This window comes from Rhinoraja longicauda, chromosome 1, assembly GCF_053455715.1.
Source record: "Rhinoraja longicauda isolate Sanriku21f chromosome 1, sRhiLon1.1, whole genome shotgun sequence".
Classification (NCBI taxonomy): domain Eukaryota; kingdom Metazoa; phylum Chordata; class Chondrichthyes; order Rajiformes; family Arhynchobatidae; genus Rhinoraja; species Rhinoraja longicauda.
The window spans coordinates 105,308,467-105,330,027 of record NC_135953.1 but is presented as its reverse complement, the minus strand read 5'-3'; the positions used below and the strand labels follow the sequence as shown (position 1 = coordinate 105,330,027).

At 44.6% G+C, this 21,561-nt stretch overlaps 1 protein-coding gene across 1 annotated transcript in view; it reads right to left on the bottom strand.

Annotated features, from left to right (window-relative positions):
• sh2d4a (SH2 domain containing 4A) overlaps positions 1 to 21,561 on the bottom strand; it is a 54,633-nt gene that overhangs the window by 12,163 nt on the left and 20,909 nt on the right. The window contains exons 3-6 of the mRNA XM_078403923.1: positions 19,242 to 19,401; positions 9,948 to 10,113; positions 5,596 to 5,743; positions 782 to 983 (exon numbers count right to left, since the gene is read on the bottom strand). Of these exons, the coding sequence (XP_078260049.1) occupies positions 782 to 983; positions 5,596 to 5,743; positions 9,948 to 10,113; positions 19,242 to 19,401 (676 nt within the window). The remainder of the gene's footprint in view (positions 1 to 781; positions 984 to 5,595; positions 5,744 to 9,947; positions 10,114 to 19,241; positions 19,402 to 21,561) is intronic.

Below are 21,561 nucleotides of genomic sequence, written 5' to 3'. Positions count from 1 at the left end.
TCTGCACTCTTTCCAGCTTAACAATATCACTTCCTATAGCAGGATGATCAAACCTGAACAATACTCCAAATGTGGCCTCACCAATGTTTTTCACAACAGTAACCTAACATCCCAACCTCTCCGCTCAATATTCTGACCGATGAAGGCCAATGTACCAAAGGTCTTCTTGACCACCCTATCTGTGTTTATGGCATTTTTGAAGGCCCTCTGTAAATGCAGGGTATTTTTTGTTGCTCCCACAACCTCATTCCCCACCACCAACACCACCCTGCCTCCCCCAAACCCCTTTAGTGCTCATGGCTACCGTTGGTTCATGGCCATCGACTACATCACTTTGCCAACCCATAAGAGATACCACCTTAAATGGTCTATACTTGGAATTGACAAAAGGAAAACATTGCTACTACTGAGAACATTTCTAGAACCATCGTTGGCAACAAGATAATTTGAACAAGTTTGTGCAGGTTTTCATTCTCAATATCCCCAGCAGTCACAATGTTATCAAACTGGCACAAGAACCAGCCACATTAAAAAAGGTTTTCACAGTCAACAAAACAGGAAGCAAAATGTACAGAAATTTAAAGATGGTATTTTAAACAGGATGGTAATTTTTTCCTGCAGCTCCGACACTATCAGCCTTCTGAAATTCCATGTGCAAGTACACTGAAAGAAATAAAACCAGCTGCAAACAAAATGGGTTGAGGTTTGACACTGTACTAAAAGATTCAATGTTACACCATATCCATGACTGTCACACCTTGGGGCTTGACAGGTAACTCACCTGGCATTGCACTCCTTGGGATTGACTGCAAATCTGCGTGGTGGAATGGGAGGTTTCACTGGAGGCTGGAGCTTTTGAAAGGTCTGCGAGATTGCAGACACCTTTCCCCTCTCGATCGCCTTCAGGGAGTGTCGCTTGTAGTCATCCCGCGCTTGCCTGGCTATCGACCGTCGCTTCTCGTCAGCTACCTTGGATTTCCTTACTGCCGGAGAATGCAGAAAGGAAATGAGAATGGAGCAGGAAGGGTTTGTGTTTCAGTTGTCATAGGAGTTCAGATTGCAAGAATCTAAAGTATTTTTTACCCCCAAAACAGCTTCAATTGGTACACGGTGCCAAATCCACAGTGGTGCAGCGGTAAGAGTTGCTGCCTCACAGCGCCAGAGACCTGGGTTCAATCTCGACCTCCAGTGCTGTCTGTGCAGAGTTTGCACGTTCTCCCTGTGATCGTGTGGGTTTCTTGCAGGTGCTCTTGTTTCCTCCCACATCCCACAGATGGGTAGGTATGTAGATTGTATGTTGCCCCTAGTGTGTAGGATAGAATTAGTGATTCTAAAATGGGTGATTGCTGGTCGGTGTGGATTCAGTGGGCCGAGGAGCCTGTTTCTGCGCTGTATCTCTGAAACTAAAATCTAAAACTGGATACCAAATCAAGTCGCTGGCACGTGGTACATTGTCAGATGTACTGAGATACAATATATAGAGTGATTGGAAAATTGCCAATATTACCTCGCTGCACAAAAAGGTAGCAAGGCAGAATAGTGGGAATTATAGGCCGGTTAGTCTGACTTCCATGGTTGGTAAGATTTTAGAGTCCATTATAAAGGATGAGGTTACGGAGTGCTTAGAAGTTCATGATAAAATAGGCCAAAGTCAGCATGGCTTTGTGAAGGGGAGGTCTTGCTGGACAAATTTGCAGGAATTCTTTGAAGTAAATAGCAGGACAGACAAAGGAGAGTCAGTAGATGTTGTTTACTTAGATTTTAAGAAAGCCTTTGATAAGGTGCCACACGTTAGGCTGCTCCGGAAGATGAGAGCCCACGGTATCAAAGGGTAGATACTAGCATGGACAGCAGGTTGGCTGGATGGCAGAAGATAAAGAGTGCTAATAAAGGGGGCTTTTTCTAGTTGGCTGCCCGTGACTAGTGGAGTTCCTCAAGGGTCAGTGCTGGGGCCGCTACTCTTCACGTTGTATATTAATGATTTGGACGAGGGGATTAAAGGCTTTGTGGCAAAGTTTGCAGATGAAACGAAAATAGGTGGAGGGGCAGATAATGTAGAGAAAGCAGGGACTCTGCAGAAGGACTTGGATAGGTTGTGAGAGAGGGCAAAGAAGTGGCAGATGGAATATAGTGTAGCAAAGTGTGGAGTCATGCATTTTAGTAGTAGGAATAAAGGCATAGCCTATTTTCTAAATGGGGTGAGAATCCAAAAATCAGAGGTACAAAGGGACTTGGGAGTGCTGGTGCAGGATTCCCAAAAAGTTAATCTGCAAGTGATATCGGAAGTAAAGAAAGGAAACTCAATGCTAGCATTTATTTCAAGGCGACTTGGAAACAAAAACAGGTATGTAATGTTGAGATTCTATAGGGCGCTGGCAAGGCCGCATTTGGAATATTGTGTGCAGTTTTGGGCACCATATTTGAGGAAGGATGTGCTGGCTCTGGAGGAGGTTTACAAGAATAATCCCAAGAGTGAGTTGGTTAACCTATGATGAGCGTTTGTCGGCACTGGGCCTGTACCCGCGGGAGTTTAGAAGAATGAGGGGGGACCTCATTAAAACATACAGAATAGTGAAAGGCTTGGATAGAGTGGAGGTGGAGATGATGTTTCCACTAGTGGGAGAGTCTAGGACTAGAGGTCATAGCCTCAGAAATAAAGGACTTTCTTTTAGGAAGGAGATGAGGAGAAATTTCCTTAGTCAAATGTTGGTGAATGTGGAATTCTTAGCCATTTTTTTAAGGCAGAGATAGATAGATTCTTGATTAGTATAGGTGTCATAGGTTTTGGGGAGAGGGCAGGACAATGGGGTTAGGAGGGAGAGATAGATCAGCCATGATTCAATAGAGGAGTAGACTTGATGGGCCGAATGGCCTAATTCTACTCCTATTCCTTATGACCTTATGTTAAAATAATGAAGGAAACACAAAATGTTCTACTACTTTGCTTCACAGAGGTAGAGAAGGGGAATTTTATGATATTACTCACTGGAATATCCAAGTTCAAATCCATAGAGAATTTAGATTTTGGCCATTCAGGTGCACCCACTTACTGATTGCCCCAAAGCCTGCAATTTGATAAATTCAGTTCTTCAACATATACCTGAAACTCCACCAACAATGGCAAGTCCTCTCCAATGATCTTCAAAAATGAGAAGCCAATGTGCAGAATATTTTGGGTCAAAAGGATCATCCAGCATAGGACTTTGGAACTATTCCCTAAAGACACAATTGTCCTGACTTAATAGGACCGTGTGGTCACCCAGTCATACATTCAGTGGACCTTGCTGAAAAAAGTTTCCATCTATTGATACAACCAAATCATTACCACTATGATAGACATGGTTATCATTTGTCTACAAGAATTGAATGTGGTTATGGGGGTAAACAGCATTCCACAGCACAGCAATCAAGCAGTGAGTGACAGATTAGATCATGTTATTGTTCACATCACAATCAGACTGAAACCACAATAGCAGAACAGGTTTCTATGTAAAGCCCAGCAATTTCAGGAATTCAAGAGAGTGGCAGTCTTAAACGAACAACAAATCATCATTCCTGTTCCATGTGGAGGAGGGAGTAGTAAGATTGAACACACACTTTTGTTGCATTGGAAAAGAACATCACCCAATTAACCAGTACATTAGATGCAGGACATATTGCAGCTTTTCTAATCTATGATCAAATGTTAAACGGGATGCACTCTTTTACAGTGTACAGATCCACCCAAGTTTATAGCAGAGTCCTCACTCTTGTGAATTGTTGTAAGCCAAATATTTCACAAGTTAACAGCTGCAAATTCTACGTGACGTGGATAGGAAAGGTTTAGTTTAGTTTATTATTGTCACTTGTACCAAGGTACGGTGAAAAGTTTGTTTGTGTGCTATCCAGTTAAAGACTATACATGATTACAATCAAGCCATCCATAGTGCACAGAAACAGGACAAAGGGCACAACATTTAGTGCAAGATAAAGTGTGATCAAAGATAGTTCAAAGGTCTCCAAAGAGGAAAATTGGAGGGCAGGACCACACTGAAGCTGGTGAGAGGACCGTTCAGTTGCCCGAAAACAGCTGGGGAAAAAACTGTCCCTGAATCTGTGTTTTCAAACCTCTGGGAGGAGGGATATGGGACTAACACGAGCATATGGGACTAGTGTAGATGAGGCATCACGGTCGGAATGAGCGCGTTGAGCTAAAGGACCCGTTTCCCTGCTGTATGACAGTGACAGAAGATGCCTGCGCCAAGCAACAGCCAGCAAATCCATGCTGCTAGTCTTCCAAATGCTCACTCATGTGTACGGGCTATACATAATTCGGGCGATCATAAACTACGGAGGACCTGCATAATATAATAATAAAGGTTGCTGCTTACAGCACCACAGAACCAGATTTGAACCTGACGGCTGCTGTTGTCTGCACGGAGTTTACACTTTCTCCCTGTGACCGCGTGGGTTTTCTCCAGGCCCTCTGGTTTCCTCCCACATTCCATGGACGTTCAGGTTTGTAGGTTAATTGGCTTTGGTAATAAATTGCAAGTTGTCTTTGGTGCGTAGGATAGGGCTAGTGCACGGGGTGATCGCTGATCGGTGCAGACCCGGAGGGCCGAAGGGCCTGCTTCCGCACTCTAAAGTCTAAAGGTTATTCAAGTTACTCTATTGATAAACAAGTCAAATCCTGCAAATCTACCTTGGGCTACTGTGACAAGATGATCTTAACTGCTCTTTCAATACTGCATTCTGCAATAAATGTTGCCCCTTCATAAACCCATTTGCACTGCCTTTATTGCTGCCTGTTGAACTCGCCCCTTCAATCAGAGGAGAGATTGGATCACTGCTTTCAGGCACTAAACGACCATTTTATTTTTGAAAAGAGCAAACTAACGAAGGTTGTTTTCCCTTGGGACAGAAAGAGACTCGAGCTAATGAAGCAGTTATATTGTGGATGTCAACATGGATCTAGACGCCAAGCTCTGAACCAGTCAGAAACTGATGTCAAATCTCCTGGAGAATTATCTTTAATTAGCAAATTTACATTACGACTCAAATTCCCCCAGCAATTGCTTTACCAAATAGGGTTACCAATTACAAGGAATGATTATGCCTGATGGGATGATTTCAATAAGTTTCAGAAAACATGCTACATAGTTTCACGATTAACCCTGGTGTGTTATCAATACGGGATACAGGAGAGATCCTGACCTATTATCTACTTCATTGAAAACAATAGACCATTTTTAATCAGACTTTACTGGACTTATCTTGCACTATACATTATTCCCTTTATCCTGTATCTGTGCCCTGCCGATTGTAATCATGTATAGTCTTTCCGCTGACTGTATAGCACACAACAAAAGCTTTTCACTGTACCTTGGTGCACGTGGTAATAAACTAAATAATTCAATAATCCACCTCTTGACCCATTCAGTATTCACAGACTATCAGAATCTATTTGACCCAAAACAGCAACTTTTCACAGGCACCGTCTAACCTGTTGAGTGTATCCAGCATTTTCCATTTCTATTTCAGATTGCCACCAGCTAGTTTTTACTCAGTTAATCAAATCCTTGAATAACTTCACAAGTAGTAACTTTTACTCACAGCTCTCACGCCACACTGGATCTTCCTTTTCATTCCTTTGGACCATTTCCTGGGCTTCCTTCAGGTTAATGTACAACTGCTGAGTCCTCTCCTCTTCCAGGCACTTGATTTCCACCTCTTGCCTCCTGCGTTCCTCTTCCTCTTTTCGCTTTGTGGGTAAAGGTGCATTATGTTACTTCATGACGCCATCCAGCAATGAATTTCCTACATGCTCCCATGCATTTTAAATACCAAATAAATTCCTTCCCCACCCCAACCTCACTCCAACACAACAGCAGAAAAAAAATTCCTTATACTTCAACCTAACGTTCAGAAACAATCCTTTCTGCTTTTAAATATGGATAAAAAAATTAGAATATGCACTGCTGTATATATATCGAATTTTACAAGAACATTCAAGCAGATTGTGTGCAGTAATTGTTTATAAGGTTCAGTGGACAGTTAATTATCCCCTTCTCAATTTTAGAAAATTTGGTCTCTTTCACATCTTCAAGATCATTTATTTTCATGATAAAATGAAATCCAACAAATTGTCCCTGTGTGTAGGATAGTGTTAGTGTGCAGGGATTGCTGGTTGGAGCGAACTTGGTGGGCCGAAGGGCCTGTTTCCATGCTGTATCTCCAAACTAAACAACTTAGAGGCAATATTCCTTTCTTATTGCTTAATAAAAACATGCAATACGAGGTGGAAAAATAACATCATAGGGTCGTGTTGGTATATTGGAAACAGATAATGCAATTGTCTACATGATTCATGGGCTCCCCAGGGCACTGAACTGCAGACTAAGCCTTAATTAAGATTTCCACAGAAGTTCCCTCTTCCCCCAGGTTAAATCTTTAAAATCAGCCACTCAAGAATGTGCTTGGTTACCTCGCCCCAATTTGCTGCAATAGACAGACACAAACAAATGAACATTCACCAGTAATGCCAGTACATCATTAGTATTAATCTCGAGTTGAAACTGAACTAAGTGGTCTGTCGACATTTGAGCAGGGAAAAAGGTGTAAGTCAAAGTTTCAGTATTGGGATCGAGAGGGAACACAAAAATCAAATGATATACTGTATATCAGTTCACAGGGGGGTGGGATGGAGGCTATGATAGAGGGGTGAGATAGTAGCCTGTATCTCACCCTCGTTGTGCTGCTACGAAGCGGTCATCTTTCCCATTCTCTTTCAGAACTGTTGCAAGAGTGTGGACTTGCATCTTTTGCCTCCACAGATGCTGACACACCTAACTGAGTTCGTCAGAGTTCTGTTTTAGTTCTATATTCCAGCATGTGCAGTCTCTGATCCTCATAAATTTCAACTTGTACAAGCAGGATTTCAGATATCAACACTGATTAAATTAGAGCAGAGGAACAGGTTCACTAGCCCACCAGATCCACGACGATAAATTCATAACTTAAACGGCACCAAAATTGCAGCGACTGCATTTTGCGGTTGTGCAAAAGAATTCCACCGTACTGTGCATATGTGACAATAAAGAACCATTGTTGAACTATAATAGTCATAGGAGCAGAATTAGGCCATTCAGCCCATTGAGTCTACTCCACCATTCAATCATGGCCACTCCATCTTTCCCTCTCAATCCAATTCTCCTGCCTTCTCCTCGTAACCGTTTGACACCCTTACTAATCAAAAACCTGTCAATTCCCGCTTTTAAAATATCTAGACGGGCTACACAGCCACCAGAAGCAATGAATTCCAGATTCACCTCTCTCTTCTAAAGGTATTTCTTTAGCCGAGGAGATGAGGAAGTATGTCCTTTTATTATGAGGCTGTGCTCTCTATTCCTAGACCCTCCCACTAGTGGAAACATCCTCTCCACATCCACCCTACCCAGGCCTTTCACTATTTGGTAAGTTTCAATGAGATCCCCCTTCATCCTTCTAAACTCCAGCTAGCAAAGGCCCAGAGATGTCAAACACTTTTATAACCATCCACACAAACCCCATGTACCCTCTTTGGGTCGGTAGCATATGCCATGGCAATTCAAGTATTGTCTAGGTGTTTCTAAACATCAGAGGTATCATCTGCCCCCAACACCTTGGCAGTGCATTCCAGACACCAATCTCCCTCCATGTGGAAAAATGGCCACCTTCACCACCCGACTGAGCGCCCGTAAACCTCCTACCTGCCATCTTAGAGTCATGCAGTGTGGAAACAGGCCCTTCGGACCTACTTGCCCTCACTGACCAACATGCCCATCTACAGTCCCACCCACCTGCGTTTGGCCCATATATCCCTCTAAATCTGTCCTATCCATCTTTTCTTAAGACACCTCCATTAATTATGAGAGAGCACATCTATGAAGAGAAAAGAAAAGTAATGCAATCGGCAGAGGCGGTTAGTTCATTGGAAACAATGCTGAGAAATTCAGGTGTTGAATATCCCACTATAATGGCTGGTAAAGCATTATGATCGATTACAGAAATGAATTTATCAATTGAGTCAGCTATTCTGCCACCTATTTTCTCATATATATCACCTTCATTCACATCCACATCTGTTACATAATTGATCAGTTGTGGGCTCAAAGTTACTTTTTACTTTTATTTACATCCTTCAACAAAGTTTTGAAGAAATCGACGTGTTAAGGAATGGGCCTTGTGTGCGGACAAGACAAACTTTCTTGATCTGATGCAAGTTCAGCAATTCGTCTGTGTTCATATAAGCAAAGAGGTGGCTCTGAACCAGTTCAACATAAATAACTTGCCATCTCATCACTGCAAGACCCCAAATAAAAATAGACACTGTTTTATCACCGAATTGCAATATGCTGTTTGCAGTACAACACGGATGTCATGACAAAACCCCAGAGTAAAACTTCATAGATAATTGAAATAGAGGCACTGGGAAGAGTAGGACACATGACCTGTCAAGTAAACACCATCATTTTATTGCACCTCAACGTGTGCAGAATGTTTAAGAAACAATTAGGTACATGGATAGGAAGGAACTGCAGATGCTGGTATAAACCGAAGATAGACAAAAAGCTGCAGTAACTCAGCGGGTCAGACAGCATCTCTGGAGAAAAAGAATAGGTGGCATTTCGGGTCGAGACCCTTTTCCAAGAGTGCTGTCTGACCCGCTGAGTTACTCCAGCTTTTTGTGTTTATCTTAGGAACATAGATAAGACATGTTTAGTGAGATATGGGCCAAACGTAGGCAGGTGGGACTTGTGTAGCTGGGACATTTCCCGGTGTGGGCAAGTTGGGCTGAAGGGCCTGTTTCCATGCTGTATGACTCTGACTCAACTATTTTCCTGCCTAATTCCCACAAAGCCTAATTTGCCCTCAGGTTTTACACCGTAGAAAGGAATATAATGCAATACATATAACATAATTAATACAAGCAACCGCAGATAATGGTCTACAAAAAAGACAGGGCTGGAGTAATTCAGCGGGTCAGGCAGCATCCCTGGAGAATAGGGATAGGTGACGTTTCGGGTTAGGACCTTTCTTCAGACAGTCAGAGCCCCTTCAGCCCAACTTGCCCACACCGTCCAACACGTCCCATCTACACTAGTCCCACCTGCCTGCGTTTGGCCCATATCCATCCAAACCTGTCCTATCCATGTACCCATCTAAGTGTTTCTTAAACACTTTAGAATGTTGACATTACAAGCCAAAATACGTTTTCCATATTCACGCTTGATTCTGAACTGAAAATGCATTTCAGGGGAATTTGTTTAGATTGTGTCTGAAGGAGTCTCATTCTTTGTGTGGTCTCTGTAACCAGTCTCAAGTAAAACTAAACCTCATTAACCATAACCTTCCCCCAATATCATAGCATAGCTGTAATCTGTAGGTGGAGCATTTAACAGAGCAATTTTGCCTTAGACGGTTGAGAGGAGTTTTAAACTAACTGGTCAGGCAGCATCTCTGAAGAACATGAATAGATTAGGTTTCAGGTCAACCCAAAACGTCACCAATCTATGTTCTCCAGAGATGCTGCCTGACCTGCTGAGTTACTACATCACTTTTTGTCCTGGGGTTAAAGTATTGAATGAAAAAAAAGCACATGGCTGGTACGGAGAACCATAAACAGGAGTATCCTGATAAATGGGCAGCAGAAGGGTGTGGTTGTGATTGGAAGCCTGTTACTAGACGGAAGTGGCGGCGCCTAACGGCTGCGGCTCGCTAGCAGTCTGTTCGTCTTTTTTCCTTTTTTTTTTTTGTTGTGTGTCGGTGTTGGGATGGTTTTTGTATTTTTTTGGTTGTGTATGTGTGGGGGGTGGTGGTGTGGGGTGGGTGGGGTGGGGGAAACGTTTCTCTTCCTCACGGCGCGGGGTGCGGCTCAGCTGCGGGGCCTAACATGTATAGGAGTGGAGGAAGAGGATAATTCTTACCTTGAGTTCCATTTGGATTTTCTCTTGCTCAGCAGCTGCCTTTATAGCCCGATCAGCCTCAGCTTTCTTCTCAGCTTCCTTCTGTCTCGAGGTATCCTTGGCCACTTTCTCCCGAACTTTAAATGAGCCCGAGAATCTTCGAATCAACTCCTTCTCTTTCTCTTTCCTGCCCAACAAAGAGCTTATCAACAGCAGATACACAAGCATGGCCTTGCAGCCCATTCATTGAATTATTGAGTCTCAATACTCAATTTAGAAGGATGAGAGGGGATCTTATCGAAACGTATAAGATTATTAAGGGGTTGGACACATTAGAGGCAGTAAGTGGCGGCGCCTAACGGCTGCGGCTCGCTAGCAGTCTGTTCGTCTTTTTTCCTTTTTTTTTTTTGTTGTGTGTCGGTGTTGGGATGGTTTTTTTTTTTTTTTGGTTGTGTATGTGTGGGGGGTGGTGGTGGTGGGAGTGGTGGTGGTGTGGGTGGGGGAAACCTTTCTCTTTTAGGTCTCTTCCTCACGGCGCGGGGTGCGGCTCGGCCGCGGGGCCTAACATCGCTGGTGCGGCTCGGACGCGGGACTTAACAGTGCCCGGTGCGGCTCGGCCGCGGGGCCTAACATCGCTGGTGCGGCTCGGCCGCTGGACTTAACAGTGCCCGGTGCGGCTCGGCCGCGGGGCCTAACATCGCTGGTGCGGCTCGGCCGCTGGACTTAACAGTGCCCGGGCCGCGGGGCCTAACATCGTCCGGCGCGGCTCGGCCGCGGGACTTTTCATCGCTAGTGCGGCTCGGCCGCTGGACTTAACATCGCCCGGTGCGGCTTGGCCACGGGGCCTTCCATCACCCGGTGCGGCTCGGCCGCGGGGCCTAACATCGCCCGGTGCGGCTCGGCCGCTGGACTTAACATCGCCCCGTGCGGCTCGGCCGCGGACTTAGCTGCGCACGGCTCGGTCGCGGGGCCTTCCACCGCCCGGTTCGGCCGCGAGACGTCTCAGCGCCCGGTGCGACTCGGCCGTGGGGACTTCCATCCCCTTGCGGGGATTGTGTGGGTCGGTCGGGGACGAGCTGTCTGTCCGTGGGCGTGGGGAAGAGAGTGGAAGTTTTGTTGCCTCCATCACAGTGAGGGGGTGTTTGGAGTCACTGTGATGGACGTTATGTGTTGGGGTCATGTGTCTTGTGTTCTTTTTTGTGTGTGACTGCTATGTAGTTTCGTTCGGTACCTTGGTACCGAATGACAAATATAGCTCTGTTGAACTGTTGAAACATGTTCCCAATGTTGGGGGAGTCCAGAACCAGGGGCCACAGTTTAAGAATAAGGGGTGAAGAACAGAGATGAGGGAAAACTTTTTCAGTCAGAGAGTTGTGAATCTGTGGAATTCTCTGCCTCAGAAGGCAGTGGAGGCCAATTCTCTGAACACATTCAAGAGAGAGCTAGATAGAACTCTTAAGGATAGTGGAGTCAGGGGGTATGGGGAGAAAGCAGGAACGGGGTACTGATTGGGAATGATCAGCCATGATCACATTGAATGGCGGAGCTGGCTCGAAGGGCCGAATGGCCTACTCCTGCACCTATTGTCTATTGTCTATCCTATGCAAATCTCAATAGACACCCCATTACTGTCAGAGCCACCATCACAGAACTGAAGTGATCAGATGTGTTAACACCTAGGTTTGGCTTGGGTGAAGAGAGCAATCAATTTCACACACACGCATACCTCCAGATTCAGGGACAGTTTTCTCCAAACTGTTATCAGGCAACTGAACTATCCTCTCACCAACTAGTGAGCAGTTCTGACTGCCAATCTACCTCACTGTAGACTTTTGAGCCATCTTTACTTGGACTTTAGTTGCCCCAAGTGATGTACCAGGCAGGTTTGCTAGTGCTACATGGGTGGGTTTAAACTAAGTAGTGGGGGGGAGGGGTTGACAATTTGGGAGTATAAAGATGGAGTTAAAGAGGAAGCGAATACAGGAAAAATTGCAAAAGACTCTCGCATAAATGGGAAGGAAAGTTCAAGACAGGATAACAGAGTAAGGTCAGGGCCAATGGTGACCGGTGTGAGAGGGGAGGTGAATACCGAAGTTAAAGTGTTGTATTTGAATGTGAAGTATAAAAAAAATAAGTGGATGAGCTTGAGGCTTAGTTAGACATTGGCAAGTATGATGATGTTGTGGGAATTACAGAGACATGGCTACAAGAGGACCAGGGCTGGGAACTAAATATTCAGGGGTATACGACCTATCGAAAAGACAGACAGGTGGGCAGAGGGGGTGGGGTCACTCTGTTGGTAAGGAATGATATTCACTCCCTTGCAAGGGGTGACATAGAATCAGGAGTTGTAGAATCAGTATAGATAGAAATGAGGAATTGTAAGGATAAAAAGACCCTAATGGGAGTTATCTACAGGCCCCCAAACAGTAGCCTCGACATAGGGTGCAAGTTGAATCAAGAGCTAAAATTGGCATGTCGCAATGTAATGCTAGGGTGGTTATGGGAGATTTCAACATGCAGGTAGACTGGGAAAATCAGGTTGGTAATGGACCCCAGGAAAGGGAGTTTGTGGAGTGCCTCCGAGATGGATTCTTAGAGCAGCTTGTACTGGAGCCTACCAGGGAGAAGGCAATTCTGGATTTAGTGTTGAGTAATGAACCTGATTTGATAAGGGGACTCAAGGTAAAAGAGCCATTAGGAGGCAGTGATCATAATATGATAAGTATTAATCTACAAATTGAGAGGGAGAAGGGAAAATCGGAAGTGTCAGCATTACATTATAGCAACGGGGATTATAGAGGCATGAGGCAGGAGCTGGCCAGATTTGACTGGAAGACCCTAGCAGGGAAGACGGTGGAACAGCAATGGCAGGTATTCCTAGGAATAATTCAGAATGTGCAGGATCAATTCATCCCAAAGAGGAGGAAAGATTCTAAGGGGAGTAAGAGGCACCCGTGGCTGACAAGGGAAGTCAAGGACGGCATAAAAATAAAAGAGAAGTATAACATAGCAAAGAAGAGCAAGAAGCCAAAGGATTGGGACTCTTTTAAAGAGCAACAGAAGGTAACTAAAAAGGCAATACGGGGAGAAAAATGAGGTACGAGGGTAAGCTGGCCAATAATATAAAGCAGGATAGTAAAAGCTTCTTTAGGTACGTGAAGAGGAAAAAAATAGTTAAGGCAAATGTGGGTCCCTTGAAGACAGAAGCAGGTGAATTTATTATGGGGAACAAGGAAATGGCAGACGAGTTGAACTGGAACTTTGGATCTGTCTTCACTAAGGAAGATACAAACAATCTCCCAGATGTTCTAGTGGACAGAGGTCCTAGGGTGACAGATGAACTGAAGGAAATTCACATTAGGCAGGACATGGTGTTGGGTAGACTGATGGGACTGAAGGCTGATAAATCCCCAGGGCCTGATGGTCTGCATCCCAGGGCACTTAAGGAGGTGGCTCTAGAAATCGTGGACGCATTGGTGATCATTTTCCAATGTTCTATACATTCAGGATCAGTTCCTGTGGATTGTAAGGTAGCTAATGTTATCCCACTTTTTAAGAAAGGAGGGAGAAAAAAAACAGGAAATTATAGACCAGTTAGTCTGACATCGGCGATGGGGGAAGATGCTGGAGTTAATTATAAAAGACAAAATTGCGGAGCATTTGGTTAGCAGTAACAGAATCGTTCCGAGTCAGCATGGATTTACGAAGGTGAAATCATGCCTGACTAATCTTCTGGAATTTTTTGAGGATGTAACCAGGAAAATGGACAGGGGAGAGCCGGTGGATGTAGTGTACCATGACTTTCAGAAAGCCTTCGACAAGGTCCCACATAGGAGATTAGTGGGCAAAATTAGAGCACATGATATTGGGGGTAGGGTACTGACATGGATAGAAAATTGGTTGGCAGACAGAAAGCAAAGAGTGGGATAAATGGGTCCCTTTCAGAATGACAGGCAGTGACTAGTGGGGTACCGCAAGGCTCGGTGCTGGGACCGCAGCTATTTACAATATACATTAATGACTTGGATGAAGGGATTAAAAGTAACATTAGAAAAATTTCAGATGACACAAAGCTGGGTGGCAGTGTGAAATGTGAGGAAGCTGCTATGAGGTTGCAGGGTGACTTGGACAGGTTGTGTGAGTGGGCAGATGCATGGCAGATGCAGTTTAATGTGGATAAGTGTGAGGTTATCCACTTTGGTGGTAAGAATAGGAAGGCAGATTATCTGAATGGTGTCAAGTTAGGAAAAGGGGACATACAACGAGATCTGGGTGTCCTAGTGCATCAGTCACTGAAAGGAAGCATGCAGGTTCAGCAGACAGTGAAGAAAGCCAATGGAATGTTGGCCTTCATAACAAGAGGAGTTGAGTATAGGAGCAAAGAGGTCCTTCTGCAGTTGTACAGGGCTCTAATGAAACCGCACCTGGAATACTGTGTGCAGTTTTGGTCTCCAAATTTGAGGAAGGATATTCTTGCTATTGAGGGCGTGCAGCGTAGGTTCACTAGGTTAATTGCCAGAATGGCGGGACTGTCGTATGTTGAAAGACTGGAGCGACAAGGCTTGTACACACAGGAATTTAGAAGGATGAGAGGGGATCTTATTGAAACATATAAGATTATTAAGGGATTGGACACAATAGAGGCAGGAAACATGTTCCCAATATTGGGGGAGTCCAGAACCAGGGGCAACAGTTTAAGAATAAGGGGTAGGCCATTTAGAACGGAGATGAGTAAAAACTTTTTCAGTCAGTGTTGTAAATCTGTGGAATTCTCTGCCTCAGAAGGCAGTGGAGGCCAATTCTCTGGATGTTTTCAAGAGAGCTAGATAGAGCTCTTAAAGATAGCAGTCAGGGGGTATGGGGAGAAGGCAGGAACAGGGTACTGATTGTGAATGGTCGGCCATGATCACATTGAATGGCAGTGCTGGCTCAAAGGGCTGAATGGCCTACTCCTGCACCCATTGTCTACTACCCTTTATCCTGTATCTGTACACTCTGAAATGATTGATCGAAATCATGTAGTCTTTCCTTTGCCCGGATAGCATGCAACAATGTACATTTTCACTGTACCTCGGGACATTAAACTGTACCAAACCATAAATCTATCTGTAGAAATGATGCTTAAAGCCACTGGTGCCTGCAGGCACAGCATGGAAAGGCATCCTGATAACATCAACAAGATTGTGACCCTGGGGAATTTTGGTTCGGTGGACTTTGGCCACTTTCTATTACTGAATGTGCCAGAGTCAACAGCAGAAACAAAACTGCAAAGAATCCGATCAATCGAGACCTTTCACTGCATCAATGAGTAAGCTTCCTGGAAGCCGACTCAATGTGATTATTACTATTTATGACTCAGCACGACTCAAGGCTGACCAGCCACTCGCACCAACTATTCCCCCCACAGTGAAGCGAGGAAGAAAGGGGAAGATGCTGGTCAGAATGCAAAGTGGAGGAGAGTTTTTGCTTTCTCTTTTTATTAAATAAAGACAAAAGCTGAAACACAAAAGTGTTTGAACTTAATTACCAATTACAGTGATTAATCGGATATATAAAATATAAAAACCCAAGCCATATTATTTTTCTAAAACAGGAAATGCAGAGATTATTAGGCATCTGAAAATGTATTGGAGTGGGACGCAAGTTAAGATTAGTTATGGGAATAATAACTTGGGAGACAGTGGGGCAGTGGTGGAGGTGCTGCCTCACAGCGCCAGAGACCTGGGTCCGATCCAGACTATGGGTGGTCTGTACGGAGTTTGTATGTTCTTTCTGTGACTGCATGGGTTTTCTCTGGGTACACCGGTTTCCTCCCTCACTCCAAAGACGTACAGCTCGGTAGGTTAATTGGCTTCTGTAATTGTCCCTAGTGCATAGGATAGTGCTGGGGGTGATCGTTGGGCGATGTGGACTCTGGGGGCCGAAGGGCCTGTTTCCACGCTGTATTTCTAAAGTCTAAAAGGAATAGTAACCACAACACAGAAATAGCTAAAAACTCACCAGATTCACTTATAGACTTCAGGGTAGGAAGCGGAACTATGAAACAACACCACACCCCTAGGTTTGTGATGGAATATCATCTGACATCTGCTCAGTTTAGAGATGATTATTGCTCAAACCTCAACCCTTTTGTGTTATCATGGCTTTCAATACCCATGTACGTTGTGTCAAGGTAAAGTATTTATCCAAAGACTTTAAAAATAATGTGGGTGGCATTTTTAATTCAAAGCAATGCGAGCTCAAAATCTGTGCCACAACTGTTTAGCTCAATTATTGTTACATGCACCGAAGCACAGTGATAAGCTTTTTGTTGCAAGTTATCTAGTCAGTGAAAAGACTATACATGATTACAATACAGTCATCCACAGTTTACAGATACAGGCTAAAGGGTATAATGAGTAGTACAAGATAAAGTCCAGTAAAGTCTGATTAAAGATAGTTTGAAGGTCTCCAATGGAGTAGATGGGTGGTTTGGACTGCTCTCTAGTTGGTGAGAGGATAATTGATAATCAAACTGGTAACCAACTTGATTATTTCGTGCCTTGGGACCCGAGACCTGTGCACAACAGTAAAATCCAGCTGATAAGGAATGAAATCCAGATGACCCACGCGCTCCAAGGGACATTGGCTGAGTGCTCAGGAAACAGTTGCTATCATGGCGGGAAGCCGTGCTATCTGTACACACATCAAGAAACATGATTTTTTTTTAAATAAATTGATCTTGATAAACATTTCCACCCCACACAAATTCTGCGCGAGCCAATTTTATCAAGCATCTTACACTTTGGGTAGTAATGTGCTGATTCTGTACGGGTGAATTTCGGCACGGTGGCACTGCGGTAGAATTACGGTCTTGCAGCACCAGAGACCCGGGTTTGATCCTGATTACGGGTGCTGCCTGTGTGGAGATTGTACAGTTCCCTGTGATCGCGTGAGGTTTCCCCCAGGTGCTCAGATCTCCTCCCACATTCCAAAGACGTGCTGATTTGTAGGTTAATTGGCTTCTACACACTGCCCCTGGTGTGTAGTAAATAACTAGTGCACGAGTGATCACTGGTTGGCATGGACTTGGTGGGCCAGGCGGCCCTTTTCTTGCCTGAAGTTTATTTCTCCCCCCCCCCCCCACTTTCAATCTGAAGAAGGGTTCCATCCCAAAACATCTATTCTTTTTCTCCAGAGATGCTGCCTGACTCGCTGAGTTACTCCAGCATTGTGTCTATATGCAAGAATTAATACAGTTTGCAGTTTGGTAGCTTGGACTAATGATCTCAAGACTCAAAATCATCCCCTGTCCACTGCGGTCGGTGTGTAACATTTATTAATGACATATTCAGGGAGAAGGCTGTGTTTGTAATGGGGTTGCCATAGAGCCACCAAATTGTCGTAAAAATAATTGGTTCACAATAGCCAGACAACGTCCAGTGCTATTATTTGATTTAACCAGCATGTGATCTCAGCCACAGCAATATAGCTAGTTCTATGAACTGGCCAGCAATCTGCCCCTTTTAAGGGAAATAAGGAATGGGCAATAAATACTGACCATATTAGTGACATCAGCTCCCTACAAATGAATCAGTAGCTTTGGCAATTGTACAATAATTACCACCACGGCTTGGGACACCAAATCAGAATTACATTCCGAGAGCCAGACACTGCAATACCTATAATTAAAATAAAATGCAGGATCGGTTTCATATTAATATAAGAGCAGTTGCTCAAGGAGCCCTCCATCTCCAAGCAACAGCACCTGGTCAACACGACAACTGCTTTAATAGGGCTGCTGTTCCCTCTGAGAGTTCACTTTGGAGAATGGATACATAACAAGTAGTTAAGAAGCAAGTAGACAGGATCACTGGGCGGCACGGACTTGGAGGGCCGAAAAGGCCTGTTTCCGGCTGTATATATATATGATATGATATGATATGATATGATACATGAATAGGTCAGGTTTAGAGGGATATGGGCCAAATAGAGGCAAGTGGGACTAGTGTAGATGTTATTTGTATGTAAAGAGATAGACACAAAACGCTGGATTAACTCAATGGGACAAGCAGCATCTCTGGAGAGAAGGAACGGGTGACATTTTGGGCCGAGACCCTTCAGACCTCAACCTGAAATGTCGCCCATTCCTTCTCTCCAGAGATGTAGTCAGTCCCGCTGAGTTACTCCAGCTTTGTGTCTATCTTCGGTTTAAACCAGCATCTGCAGTTCCTTCCTACACATCCACAGTTCCTTCCTACACACTACATCTTATTTGTTTGTGTTTGGATTGAAAGCAGCACTTCCAATTCTGTCCTGTATTATCAACATTGAGTACATCAGAGAATCTTTTACTTGCAAGTATCCATTTTCCAAAGTAAACCCTACGAGAACAGCAGGCTCATTGAAAACAGTTGTAGTGATGGCCTGGCGATGTTACCTGGCGATGGAGGCTATCCTGGAGCAACCAAACCTGTATTAATAGAAAACCAATTCTGCACATTTCCATTCACAATTCACGGTCATTGCCCACCTCCCCACCAGATAGTCCTGCTCTCAGTAACTCAGCCAGATTAGTGAACCACTATCACAGCTCCGTTAGACCTGCATAAAGAATTAACTATCGCAATTGGAATCTCTCCCACCTATCCCTTAAAGTACCTTTTAGCAGATTGTTTGCTGACATATTAAACATAGGCATCTCCGTCCCAATGTGACTCACCTATTGTGTTAATCGCCCATGTAAAAATCTTAGCATGCAAAGGGTTAGTGCCTAACATATAAAGGCAAAGTCATACAGCACAGAAACCTGATACTCCAATAATTACCTACTTGGGAAAAGTCTTGATGCCCAGACATTAGTTCAACCTCGATAGTTGTTTGCCTTTTGGGAACAGGTTACTTTACTTTAGTTACTTTAGAGATACAGCGTGGAAACAGTCCCTTCGGCCCACCGAGTCCCCGTCGACCACTGATCACTTTGTGCACTGGCATTATCCCATACACTCGGGATCATTTACAATTTTACCGAGGCCAATTAACCTACAAACCTGTAGGCCTTCGGAATGTGGGAGGAAAACGGAGCACCTGGAGAAAACCCACGCGGTCACAGGGAGAATGTACAAACTCCGTACAGACAACTCATGTAGTCAGGATCGAACCCAGGTTTCTGGGGCTGAGGCAGCAACTCTACCACTGCTCCACTGCGCCGCCCCTGAAAGGTTTGAGCTTGTAAAAAACTAACTGCAGATTGAATTCCAAAAATTGTAAGCTGTGACTAATGCTGTTAATAAGATAAAAGGACAGAAAAGTAAAAGAAAAGCATTTCCATACCTCAGCTCCCCAGTTTCTTTTTGAGCCTGTTGTCTCGCTCGCTCTGCAATAATTTCATCGCAGATTTGATTGTAGGGTTTGTCTCCTGTACCTTCACCCATTATCCAGACCCACACGTCGTTATCTGCTGCCAGCAACCAGTTGACCGATTTTCCTTTCTCTGCAAATCAAGAGATTGAACACCATGATGAGAAAGTAAGGGTAACATAGAATTAGTGTGAACAGCTAATCGATGGACGGCGTAGACTTAGTGAGACAAAGGATCTGTTTCTATGCTGTATCTTTCAAACAAAACCATTTCAATATCAACAGGAAGCAGTTCCTCTTTCCAATTTGAGATCTTGCCAGAAGCTTGCATTGATGTCTTTCAGTAATCAGGGCGGCACAGTGGCGCAGCAGTAGAGATGCTGCCTTCGAGCATCAGAGCCCCATGTTCGATCCTGACCCTGGGAGCTGTCTGTACGGAGTTTGTTGGTTCTCTCTGGGACAGCATGGGTTTTCCCCTGGTGCTCCGGTTTCCTCCTACACTGCACAAGTTTGTAGGTTAATTGGCTTTGGTAAAAATTGTGGATTGTCCCGAGTATGTACGATAGTGCTAGTGCATGTGGTTGGCATGAACTTAGTGGGCCGAAGGGCCTGTTGCCGCGCTGTATCTCTAAACTAAACTAGTGCTTCTCCTCTCAAATGAAATCCCACTCTCAAGGGAAATGCAAGAAACAACAGTGCATGGAAATGCAAGAAACAGTGCATGAAAATGCAGGATACAACAGTGCATGAAAGTTGAACGGTGTATTGACACACAAGGTATTTAAATATCTTGCACAGTGTATACCACAAAGTACATTGTGCCGGCATGCCTAACTGCACCATCACGCAGTGTACAATAAGCAATGACTGGAGGAGAGGGCGGAGCGTTCACGGGACAATGTTGAGTTACCGGATTGGGCCAAGTGGGTCGTTGGAGTCCCCAAAGCAGCCTGGAGCGCAATTACTCCGGGCGCTGCGCGCACGGAATGAACGCAATCTGAAGCGGCACAGAGCAGCGGAACAACAGTGGAGGGCATTTACACTTTGCAAATCTACAACTGCAATGGACCATACAACTCCAATCCAGTGCCATCTCCACCAGGACAATGGGCCTTTAAGTTCAAGTTCAGATTAACATTTTTTTTAAACTTTGGACTTGAAGGGTACAAGATGGCACATGAAACATGGCGGGTTTTGTGCACTTTCAAAGTGTGTTGTACTATCTTATACTTAGTTTAGTTTAGAGATACAGCATAGAAACAGGCCCTTCAGCCCACTGATTCCACACTGACCAGCAATCTTCATACACCAGCACTACCCTACACACTAGGGACAATTTACCAAAGCCAATCAACCTACAAACCTGTACGTCTTTGGAGTGTGGGCTAAAACCGGAGCACCCAGCGAAAACCCACGCGGTCACAGGGAGAACATACAAACTCTGTACAGACAGCACCCCTAATCAGGATTGAAGCCAGGTCCTTGGCGCTTTAAGGCAGCAACTCTACCGTAGTGCCACACTTGCCCTTGGTATGATTGTGCCAGATATATAGCAGGATTGTCACGGAACACTATGCAACACATTTCACTGTACTTGGATACACATGACAATAAAGCAGCATTGATTCACTGAGAACAGAACAAAGAAACACGGAAAATAGGTTCAGGAGTAGGCCATTCAGCCCTTCAAAGCAGCACCGCCATTCAATATGATCATGGCTGGTCATCCAAAATCAGGTTCCCGTTCCGGCTTTTTCCCCCATGTCCATTGTCTCCCTTAGCCCCAAGAGCTAAATCTAACTCTCTCTTGAACATACGGCAGAGTGGTTGGAAGTGGATAATCAGAGTACAGAGAATAACAAAATAACGTCAGAGAGGAAGGGAAGACAACCAGAGAGCAGTGCACACTCCACTGCCCCGGAAACATCAAATGTCCAGTACAAACACCGGAGCCCTCACATCGCTGTAAGGAGAGAGCTGGGACAAACAGACTAGCAGCTGCTGATCACAACCCTCCACAAAAAACATCACCCTCCATTCCTCCACTCCTGCCACACCCTCTGCAAGGAGAGGGGATGAAGGGACGGGGAGAATGTCTGGCCAAGGGTTTAACTTGGTAATTAACCCAAAGCATTTATTCGGACAGGAAGGAAAGCTTTGAGGCCATCATTAAAAAGAGTAGAGTCTGTCATGGGTGCACAATAGCGCTTCTATTCTTAGCTTTTTCCAAATAGGCAGCTGATTCATTCCTGCCCAATTTACGACACAGGGTACAGTAACACAGTCATTAAGT